General features: G+C 40.3%; 1 protein-coding gene across 1 annotated transcript; it reads right to left on the bottom strand.

Moving 5' to 3' along the window:
- Positions 1 to 338: 338 nt before the first annotated feature.
- Positions 339 to 8,969, bottom strand: OLFML1 (olfactomedin like 1). The gene is made up of 3 exons (XM_005531580.3): positions 8,594 to 8,969; positions 6,446 to 6,734; positions 339 to 2,719 (listed from the first exon to the last, which is right to left on the bottom strand). The coding sequence occupies exons 1-3, from the start codon at positions 8,717 to 8,719 to the stop codon at positions 1,941 to 1,943; spliced, it is 1,194 nt and encodes a 397-aa protein (XP_005531637.1). The 5' UTR covers positions 8,720 to 8,969; the 3' UTR covers positions 339 to 1,940.
- Positions 8,970 to 12,080: the final 3,111 nt, after the last annotated feature.

Genomic DNA, 12,080 nt, shown 5'->3' on the forward strand with positions numbered 1-12,080 from the left:
GCCAAGCTCAGACTGGAAAATGCTCCCCTGCCTCCACCTCCAGGAGTGAGGAGCTTTCCTCAGTGGTCTCCCACAGATTCCTGGTGTGGTGCTGGCACAGAGGCCCAGAGGATGCCAGCTCCTGTCCTGCCCTGTCCCCTGGGGCTCCATGCACAGGAGCATGCAGGGACATGACCCTGCCCAAACTTTTGAGGATTTCACATTAAAATCTTTCTCTGGAACAGCGGTGTGGGCTTTCTCTGCTCTGCAATCACGTGGCACACACCCACATCCCAAGAACCCCTTTCCTAAAAAGCAGACTCAACCCATATTTACATCCAGAGGCTTTATTTCTTAAATAAAGAGAGTCACACATCCTTCCCAGTAGAAGTTCTCACAGCATTCCAGAGGTGGCTGATGCCATTTTGCATTTTGTAATTTTACAGAAGAGGAATAAAAGGGGCAAGTATTGCCTTTATCCCAGGGTCCCACAGTGGCAGCCCACCTCCCTTCCAGCCCCAGGATGGCTGTGGCTGTGCCTCCTGTGTCTGCAGTGACACAGAAACAGAGCTCCACTCACTAATTAGAGGGCTTGGACTGATGAAGTTCCTTTTGCTGAAGGCAGAGTAGCACTGGTGCAGCCCAGCACTCTGTACACTCCTAATTGTGCTCTGGAACTCCTTTTCAGAACCATTCCCTGATGTTTGGCTGCTTTCTGGAAGATATTTTTAAGCAGAACAGCAGCTCTCTCAGTGTAATGAACACACTGGGTTTTCTGTAGGATGTAGGAAAAGCTGTGGATTGCTTTTTAAGCACCATTATTTGTGGTTTTTTTGGGGGGAGAGGAATTTTTTTGGTGTGTTTCCTTGTTTGTTTGCTATTAGACAAATGCAGCTGTCATTAAAATATATAAAAAATAGTCTATACCTGTATTTCACAGTATATTTTTTTTTTAATATTATTTAACATTATTTTTGAGACAAAAACACCTGGGGTTTATCTGTGACTCTCAAACCCAGGGCTGAGCAGTGCCATGCCCTCACCTGTTGCACTCATCTGAGCCACCTTTTCCTGGAGGATAGGATGAGAAAGCTGCTATAATCAACAAAAGTGACTTGAAACATTGGGGAAAATGCCTCACAGGTAGGTGCTGAAAGAGACCTGATGAGAAAACCACCTAAGGGTGACATGCAGAGCCTTTAAAAGCAGTGTGTGATACAGAGCAGCTCACCTAGAACATTCCTTCCGACACACTAACAGTGGTCTGCTCAAAAAAATGCTGAGAAGTGGCAACTTGGAGCTGATAAAAGTGAATATCTGGCAGGATCAACAGTGGATACAGCTACGTGGATAAGAAATGTGGAGTTTCCATGAACTCTAGAAGTTCAATGAATAGGAACAGGTTTAATGAGTTTTATGTTAAATGTAAGCCATGTTTGTGGGGGTGTCTATTCCTACATTTTGTGGGATAATGAACCTCTCCTGTTAAAACTTCTAGCTAGTGTCCTGAAAGTGTTTGATTTCATATTGCTCGCCAGAGGGATTTCTGTGATCTTCAGAGCTGTGAAGGTTGACAAACTGTTTTGGACAGGAAGGATTTCTGATTCAATATCCATGGTGTTGAAGCAGAAAACATTTTCAGTAGGAGGAGAACCTGTCAGAAATGGGGTATTTTTTTTTTTTTTAATTAACCTTAGACTTTAATTTGTGCCTTGGGGGGTGGGGGTAGGGAGCTTGTGCACGTGCGGTATTTATATTAATGGAATCTTCATACATTCTCAATTCAGAATTAAGATTACTGGGGTACATAATCCTTAAGTTATGTAAAATGGATGAAAGTTGTAACAGATGGGAATAATGTAATTTCAAAACACATTAATGGCTGTGTTGGCCTGGGACTGGTGGCTTTCAGATCTACTTGAAAAGCTGCTGAAGGTTTTAACTTTTTGTTTTAAAGATTCCTAAGCTTTTTGCTCGGTGTGAAGCTTGTAAACGATCTGGGATCCATCACCCCAAGCAAAGAGCTGCCTTTCCTTCGGATTGTAGTGCACGCTGGAGTGGCCGCCCTGGCGCTTCGGGAAATGCAGTCCTGGCTTTAGGGGGACACCTGGAGCTCCCAGAACATCATAAACGCACTGGATGCGGGAGGAGCCTCCAGAAGGAGAGTTGTAGACCACGTGGAGGGCGTTGCAGGCCATGAAAGCTGCCTCAGCACCCTCGCTGCTGCAGGGCGAGTCCCAGCTGTGCTCCACCGCCATGGCCGCGGGGTTGATTTTGGTGATGACGATGTTTCCCCCGGTCTCTGGCTCTGCGTGGAGGGCCCACAGCCCCTGCTCATCCACAGCCAGGTCTATTTTTGTCTGTGGAGAGAGCTGGTAGGCAGGAATCCTCCCAGCCCCCGGCAGCAGCATCTGGTGGGCGACGCTTCTTCTCTGGATGTGGAATTTGATGATCTCGTTCAAGGAGCCGTGTCTGTGGTAGAAGAGGAAACCCTGGTGGATGACGTGGCCAGTTCCTTCCCAGGGCAGTGGCAAGGGGACTCTGCGAGCCTTCAGGGTCTGGTTGCTTTCCATGAAAGCCATGATGTTTGCAAATTCCCAAAACACGTTATTTACAGAGCCGCTCAATAAGTAAATCTTGGCGTGCTTTCTGCCGGGATCTTTCATCCAGGAGCCGTGCTTTCCTCCAGTCTTCTTAACCACCTTTAGGGACCTAATGCCTGCAAGCACGTGGTCACAACCTGCAAAGAAATACCCAAAGGCAAAGAAAAAAGATAATTAGAATATCTGTAAATTTTCTAGTTTCTTTGAATTACTTAGTTTCCTTTTAATTCATCTCTAAGGCCAGAGGCAATATATCAGTAAAGGTGTCAGCAGCGTGGCTGTGGTAAATGGTGCTGAAAATAGCTTTATTTGATATATTGCTGCTAAGAAAGCTGTGGTGTCTTCATCTACCTATAAAGTGTTAGGTTGTGTTCTATTACACCAGTGTTATCCAAAACATTTGGATATTTTTGTGTCTGAGAGGAGGCCAAGAGCACAGCTAGTGATTTTGTGATTATCCTTGTCTGTCCTTTTACAGGGCTGTAATTTTTACTTCAGAGAACTGACTTCTGGTTTAGATCCAACAGTAAAGTAATCAGATTTATTTCTTTTTGGAGGCATACAGATTAAAATCCATTATCCACATATATAATATTTTTGTTTCAGGACTGGTCTTCAGGTAACCTCCTTCTTATGCATTTATAGTATAAATAGGAATAAAAACAGTTCAGAATAACAGAAAGCAAAACCACTGGGCTATCTTCCCATTCCCCCTGGCAGCACCTGCACTCAAAGGAATGAGGCAGCAGAGCGAGTGGCTGCTCTAATAACTTAATTAATTTTAATAATTTACATTTTGTGTGCACTCTGCAGGGATGTTTCAGACCAGAAAGCACCGAGCCTGTGAGGACTCAGGCATTTATGCTCTGAGATCTTCATCAAGCAGCATCCTTTCCAGGAAAAAAAAAAAAACACCTAAACCAACAACTATTGCAAAACATATTAACCAGCTTGTTTACCACAGGCACCCATAAATTAGGAGGCTCAGCATTTGAAGTTTGAAGAATTGCTTTCAGTGGAGTGCAGCCATCTCAGTAAACAGGACAAACAAAGCTCTGAGGCAGGAAGTTCTGGCAGCAGATGAAATGGAGAAAGCAAAAGCAGCCCCCTTATTTGGCCTGATATGAACCTGTTGAAGCCAGTGGCAAGAGTGCAGCTGCCTGTAGAAAGCAATTTTTATGTCATTTGTGGGCACTGATACCCTCTAATCAAAGCTTTTGGAGATTGCTGCTACAGAGTGGGGTTTTTTCCCTGGGAGTCCTCACTCTGGAAGTGCCTTCCCTGAGCAAGCCACGAGAGCTTTCTCAAATCTAACATTTATTGGTTAGATAGATTAAAAAAAAAAAGGAATTAAAGCTTCTGAATCAAAAAGCCCAGGCAGCCTTAGCAGCATCTTCCTCTGCAGGGGAAATAACCAGATTTTTGTCTGATTGTTATTCTCTGTGCAAACTTGATCCAAGCCCAGTAACAAAGCTGGACTTAACTCTTTTCTGCTAGATTTGTGAAGTGGCTCAGCAAAAATAATCACAGAGTCTGTTTAAGATATGAACAGCATAGAAGCAGAGCTGCTTCTGTTTTCTAGAGCTGAGGATCTTCCAATTTTTTCTAAGTGCTGAAAAACCTGCAGAGGGAATACTTTTGCCATCAAATTCAATGGGAAAAGCATCTGACTAGTACCGACAGTAGAGAACAAATTGAAAATAAAGTTGCTATGAGCTGCTACAATAAAGTTAAAAGTAATAATTTCCAACTAAGGAAAGTGGAAAGTAATTTTTCCCAGCTGAAAGTCTCAGAAAGATACAATTTTCAAAGTGCCCTAACCACACACAGTCAATTTAAAAATCCCCAGTTTTTTTTTTCCTCCCTGAAAAAAATGCCTAAAATGCTCAAAAGTTCTCTAAATGGAAAACAGAAACTATTGATATTCAGAGCACTGAATTGTGGAGTGTGAGGAGAGCTCAGGAGCAGAATAGGTGATTGCTTCTGTAAGCATCTGCCTTGAAAAGTTCGAGGAAGAAATTGGAATCTTATGTGTAAAATTAAATCAGCCTAATTCTGCTGAAGTCAGTGGAACTGTGTAATTGATGATGCTAAAGTTCTCTCACGGACTTTTAAAAAATTACAGTTTGTATTTCTTATTGTTTGCTCTTCATTTCTTACTACTATGAAAACAGACTGCTTTAAATATGCCTATAATACCTATTAAATTAAATATGCCTGTACCACAACCTTTTAAGGTGAAGATAAGTACAAAATGTCATTTGTTTAAAAAAATAAAAACTATAGATTGTGCATATATTCTTCATGCTGGCTACCATAACACCTCATTTTCAAACTAAAGTGATTTTTTTAATTAAAAAATTAATTAAAAAGTAAAAAATTTACTTTTGAGTTGAGGTTTTTGGCCCTGCTTAGTCCAAAAAGCAAAGACCACCATTAATTCCTTAGTACAGCTGCAGTACTCAGAAATGGGTTTTTCTGGGGCTTTACAAGAGCACACCTTCAGAGGATTTTACCTTATTTTATAACAAAAAGTAACTTCTGGAGAATTAATTTGATACACAGTAGAATTCCTGCAAAGTAAATATTTGAACTGTGTTTTCCTCCTTCCTTCTCCCATACATTATTTTTGCATATACATGGGTTTTATAAGTCTATTTACACGGCCCAGAGCCCCTTGCAATAATCTGTAACCAAAATCTGTTCTCCCTGTGTCAGCATGGACACGTGGGATGGCTCAGAGCCAAGAAATAAACTGATTTTATGTTGGAGTCAGAGGCACAGAGTGTGTGCCTTTATCTCTGATAGCTGGCTCTGACATCCAAAAAAACACTGAATTTCATACAACATCCTGAAAACAACTGTTAAATAGAAATCTAGAAGTGTGAGTGTGTAAATTAGAGAGTTTTCTTAAGTCACTGAGTGAAAAAGTTAAAGTTTGGGGTTTAAACCAGTTTAGAGAACAGAAGAGAAGATGGAGGATTTAGGGTGTTGTCTCTTTCCTTCTTCCTCTTCTTCTGAGGGTTTTTGGGTAGCAATGAGTGATTGGATAAAAAGTGCTGCAGTGCAGCTCACAGGTGTTGGGTTATTGGGAAAATAATTGGAAATAATTATTATATATACGAATATATAATATGTATTATACATTCTTTTTATTAATATTATAATAAAATCAATTATAATACTATAACTCATATTATAAATTTTTTATTTCAATAATTATTAGTAATATAATAATATATTAATATATTACATTATATATAATATATTATATATAATAAATTATATTATAATATTCTATACATAATATATTATATATAATATATTATATATAATAAATTATATTATAATATTCTATACATAATATATTATATATTATATATAATATATAAAACATATAATATATATAATTAGTAATAGATTTATATATTTTATAATATATATTTAAATTTATTTATTTATTTATTTATATTTTTATATATATTTTAGATATATTTATTAATAATTAGTATTATTATATACTGTACATATAAGTAATTATGATATATATTAATGTTTTATATATTATGATGTATCACAATTAGAAAATTATAATAAAAATAATTTACTGGGCATTTGTTAATTGGGTAAATATATAGACATATAAATATATATAAATATATATAAATAGACATATAAAAGACCTTGAAGAAGATCTTTGTTGGCCATTTTGCACCTTTCTGTATTAGTGCACTCAGCTCCTTGTATCCTGTATATATGTAACACAGATTAAAGAATAAACAACCAAGTCTGAGCAAGAGCAAAATGCCTCTCTCTCATCAATCTCTGTCCCAGCCACCAATGTCCCATCAAGACACTCTTACTTGCGTTAAGCATGAGTTTGATCCTCTTTTTCTCCTCTGCCTCTTCCAGCAGCTGCTGTTCCAGCAGGTCCTGGTGCACCTCCAGGCAGGCGTTGGAAGCCGCGGCAGATCCCAGGTAGTCGATGTCCCTCTGTGCCCTCTCCACCCTGGACAGCAGAGTCTCCACTTGCCCCCCGAGCTCAGCCTTGCCAGCCTTCAGCGCTGCCAGGCGGGACAGCAGCGCCTTGGAAAACTCTCTGAATTCCTCCACGTACTCCAGCAGGTCTTGGTTGCATTTCTCCAGCCTCCTCTTGAGTGGGAACACGGGAAGAACACGCGGATAGACGTGGATATTCCGCGTACATCACAGCCTCACTCGTACTTTAAACCCCGTGCTGCTCCCTCCCAGTGCCCCTGCACCCACCCACCCCAACCCCAGTCCTGGCTGGGTGTCTGTGCCAGCAGAACATCTCAAACTGCTGCAAAATCCTAGAATCTGGACAAAAATCCACATTTTTAACCTCAACATGGTTACTGACAGCCAGATACTTCGTTTTGCTGCCTAAAGAAAAGTGCTCTGATGGAAGCAGCCAGGGATAATTAAAGGCTCATGATCTCTGATGACTTTTGCTTCCCAAAAAACTTTCAGGAACTCCTCCTGTGGGAGCACTGCTGAAGCACTCTCAAAGGGTTTTCTGCAGGAAATTATAGCCATGAACACTTCACATGAACACACCTCTCGTGACAGAGGCAGAATCTAGTGTGGCAATTTTTCACCCACTGAAAGGTGAAAATGAAAATACCAAAATTCTATGTTTGAGGTAGTTTTGTGTTGTTTCTTTTTTAAAAAAAAAAAAATAAATTATTGGCTGTGTTAAAAAAAAAATGCATAACAACAACAACAAAACCAAACAACAGCAACAAAACAAACAAAGAAAGCCAAAGAACTATTTCTTTACACCTAAATTCATATTATCAGTGTTTTCAAAGGTAAATAATGTGGTTTCTCTGCTGCAACTCAGCTGCTTCAGAGGTGTCCTGAAAAGAGTAGCCCAGCTGGCACTTTGGGAAGATGAGAAACCTGAGCAGATCTTTGGTTTGCTCTGTGAGCTGTGCCTTCTTTGTGGTTTCCACCTCCTCTCTGCCGCATTCACACAAGGCCATAAATCCCCAGGAAGCTGCTAAATGACTTCCTACAAAACTTTCATTTTAAATGATTTCAGGTGCTGTCTTCAGCATCTGCCTCACTCTTTGTCCTGTTCCTTTTGTGGCCCTTACACCAAATGGGTTCCCCCATTTTTTAGTGGAATAGAAGTTGCCAGGTGAAGTTTCTCCTGGAGTGGCAAAGAAAATGTAAATCTCTGTCTGCACAATGGGAAGAGAATATCAGGTTAATCCTTCTGCTCCTTCTGTGCTGAGAAGATAAGACTAATGAGGGCTTTGTACAAAAAGGGAGGTGAAATCAGGCAAGTCGAGCTCCTCTCTAAGTCTGCCAGCGCAAGCCAGGAGCCAGGGACACGTCAATAATTTCAAATAAGCAATATATGGTTATAGCACACCAATATTGTGTGTTCTGCAGTACTGGTAGCTTTTTACTGCAGAGGAAGAAGCAAGAAGTGGGGCATTTATATAAGAAATTGAAAGGAATTCAGGGAATTGAAAGGACTGCATTTCAGTCTCCCAGATATTAAAGGTTTATTTAAGGTGCAGATACACTTCTGGCTTGCAAGAATGTGTCTTAAACTACCCTTCCAGGCAGGGATACCTGCAGATAGGAAAAATATCTGCTACATTTCCATCTCCTTGTTAATAAACACCTGAATATGTGACAATATGTTTGTAGTGCTCCCTAGGGTGGCCTGTGACACTACTACATAAACATTTGAATTTTAAGCTAAATTCACCGGTGTAATAGAAAAAAAAAAAAAAAATACAAATGATAACAGAATAGAAAAATAATATTATGAAATTATATCCTGCAAAAAACGATGGGGTGAGTTGGGAACTTTGCAGTTAAAGTTTTAGCAAGGATTTTTTTTTACTCATTCATGAGTGAAAAGCTGGAAATTCACCCTCCTGATTTGGTGCATGGTCCAGACTGCCCTGGGCTGGGAACATCCACACATTTCCAAACCTCTTTAGCCGCAGAAGGGTTCATCAGGCACGTACCTCCAGAGCCAGAAAACGCTGGTCAATGTAGCTCAGCAGGGCTGCATCCTGCAGCAGGGACTGTGCTGCTGCCACGCTGCTCACCAGGGATGCAATCAGCCAAAAATGCACTTGCAAGGCCACCATTGTGCCAGGGAATTCTGGAGGAAAGCGGTGAATTGGTTCTGTGGGCAATCCCAAACGCCGCCAGTCCAAGGTCAAACGCAATTTGCCATCATCTGAAGTGAAAAAAACAATGCTAAAAACCTCTAAGAAGTTAAAAAAAACTGTGGCTGGAGAGATTAAAAGGACTTAAAATGGCTGTTGCATTTTATCAATAAGGAAGTAACGTTGTGGCAGAGGGACTGGATGTGTTTATTTCTGAGGAGCCAGATGACTCCTGCTCAGTTTGTGATCCTGTGATCGGTCCCAGATGTTCAGCACTGAGTCACATCGAGCCTGTAGGCCAAATTTAATAAATACAAATAAAAGTAATTTATTTTCCCCTCCTTTCTCCTCCCATCTGCTTTCCTGTGTGCAAGTCAGAGTGGACTCCCAGCCCGTGGAGCCAGCCCTTCACAGGGAGCTCTGGTGCTCAGTGGCTGTGGCTGTAAAACCAGCTGAAGAAATTGGTTTCACTTCCACTGTTCACCCTGTTTAGGGCTGCAAAACAGAGGTAAAATTACTTTTAAAATAATTTATTTTTTAAAAAAGGTTCCTTCTACTTTTTTTTTCCCTTGGCAGTGCTTTTCCAGCTTAAATCCATACCCTTAACACAGCTCTGTGTCTGTTTAGTGGGGTCCATGACAAACACCTTCTTTTGAAACAATAATTCTACTTAGTCTGACTTCAAAATTAATTATAATTAACTTCCATGAGCCTAATGCATTTGAAGCAATTTGCCTCGTTATTGCATCATTATTTGATGTCATCATTTTCCTGACTGAATGCCTTGTTTGGAAAAACCCATGGCCATGCTAACACTCTATTTGCTGGAAAACCACGTGTCAGGAGCTTAGAAAGCTCCCTTTGTATCTGAAGCCAAGCTGTTACTCAGAATTCTCCACCTCTTCTCTTCCCCTTTCCCTCCCCAATTTTTCTTTTTCTAGTTTTTTATATTTTTCTTTTTCCTCCTCACATTTACCAAGCTTTCTTTTTCTTTCTGACTGCCTCGTGTGCAAGCATGTGACTGATTGCAGAATTCAGGAGTGTGCCTGTGTCACAGCTGATTTTTTCCTCCCTGTGTTTGATTTTTGCACTGTAGCTGTGTGTGCTTTGCAAGCAGATTTCACCCAAGTGAAATTTGTTTTTTTGATTCTGTATTTTAGTATTGCTTAACCCTAAGAGGGGCACACAGTTTGCCAGCTCCTACTTACAGGCACAGTCAGTGGTGCACAGAGAGTTTAATATTTGATTTTTCAGTCCTGTGAGATTATTCCAGAGCTCCTGCTCGAGGGGACAGAGAGCTCACACTGAGAGCAGACACCTTGGCAAGTCTGTGTTTCCTTGGTTCTGTCCTGTGGAACAGCTTGACATCACATGCTGTCTTCTTTTCCACAGAATAATCAGGCACAACAACAGGGAAGATCAACATAAGGAAAAAAATTCCTTTTTCTAACCTCTGAGGTGAACCTGGAATCCTTCAGAGTTGTTCTCTGAGTCCTGTGCCTGCCACAGGTAATGACTGGGAGACGAGAATTTGGAATTCAAATTCCAAACCTCCTTTCAAGAACGCATAACTAGAGGCCAAGATATAGATAAATAATTTCTTTCCTTTATCTTAAGACAGGGAAAATGATCTGAAAGGTAAAATAAGCTGAAAGGTAAAAAAAGCTGCTGGATAAGCTGGTACAATTCTGCACATGGAGCTGGATTCTGTGGAGCTGCTCAATCATTTCTTAGAATCATTTCTCAGAATCACCCACAGCTTAGAATCAGCACAGAAAACCAGAAGCTTCCAAGGATTTCTACAACTGAGGCATTTCCATGCTTGTTAAACTGTGATCTTGTGGGAAAGGGCAAACATGGTCCAGGTCCCTGTTGGAGTCTGAGACACAGAGCGTGTGCCCTTGGCTCTGATCCAGGAGAACACTGAATTTCATACAACATGAAATTTATGGGCATGTTTTCATGGTGTTACATGAAAACAACTGTTAAAGTTGGATAGAAAAGCTACAAGTGTGAGTGTGTGGATTAGAGAGTTCTTTTAAGTCACTGGGTGAAAAAGGTAAAGTTTAGAGTTTAAAATAGTTTAGAAAAGAGAAGATGGAGAGTTTAGAGTGTTGTTTCTTTTCCTTCTTCCTTCTTCTTCATGTTCTTCCAGAGGTTTTTGGGTAGCAGTAAATGATTGGATAGAAAATGTCACAGTGCAGCTCACAGGTGTTGGGTCATTGGGTCACTAAGAAAAATAATTTACATGTCTATTGTTAATTGGAGAAGTGTAAAGATAAAAGAACTGAGTAGTTCAGGGCCATTTTGTGCCTTCAAAGGCAAAGTGAGCCACAAAGGGCACACACTCTGTGTTTCAGACTCCAACAGGTCCCATGCACAGCTTTGGAAAGGCAGGCTACAGATCTGCTTAAGTCTTCACTTTTTTTTACATTTCTTTTGCTTTGGTTGTTGTTTTCATCTTCTGTTCAGCCTAGATATATACAGAAATGTTGTTTTGTTTTGTTTTTTTTCTTTCCAGCTACATATTATCTGTATAACAAGCAAACAAACAAAGAAACAAATAAATATACACATGTCTGATGGTGATTTAAAGCAGGATTGTTTGGCATGCCTGGCAAGACATTGGTCTCAGTGCACAGGATATTACACTCTAACAGAGCAAAAAGTTTGCTTTTAACTCAAGGAACTCTTTTTTTGTCATGACCAATGCTCCCTTGAATTGGAAATCTCTAAAAAGAATTCTCAAACCTCTAAGAGGAAATAAGTGTATAGATGTAGGTGCATATGCCTTTTCACTGTTCTTGTTCTGTCTCCAGCTGAAATGTTATCCTTTGCTTGTCAATGCTGCTTCTTTGCTGCATTTATTCCACATTTTTACCATTTGGTGTCTGTTTTGACAGCTGTTAGATATTTTCAAATGAAAAGTAGGCATTTTCCTCTCCATCTGTGTTTGTGGTTTTGATTTCAGATGCTGGATGGAGCTTTTTGTGTTTTAAAAGCAATGTTGAAATCAGTTCAGAGCATGTACTTGATTTGGGGGGGGGGGGGAAATGACATTTCCTTAAGATATTATTTGACTCCTATGATTGCATTCTGTGTTTTGTTGTTTTTGTTGGTTTTTTTTTTCATAAGTCAGTTTCTTTCTGTCATTTCAGGTGGTAACACTAGAGAAATGCCACAATAAATCAGGTTCTTTTTCCCCTGGTCCCGCTCTGGTGTCTCAGCTCCTCCCAGGAATCACAAAACTTTTCTTTTTGAGCTTTGGGAGCACTCCTGACTCCCAGGCTCCCTCATCCTTTCTCCTTGTCTTTTCCTGAGCCATGGATGCTCTCCTAAA

The sequence above is a fragment of the Pseudopodoces humilis genome, chromosome 7, assembly GCF_049639895.1.
Source record: "Pseudopodoces humilis isolate 2021_Gansu_Grassland_sample_001 chromosome 7, ASM4963989v1, whole genome shotgun sequence".
NCBI lineage: Eukaryota > Metazoa > Chordata > Aves > Passeriformes > Paridae > Pseudopodoces > Pseudopodoces humilis.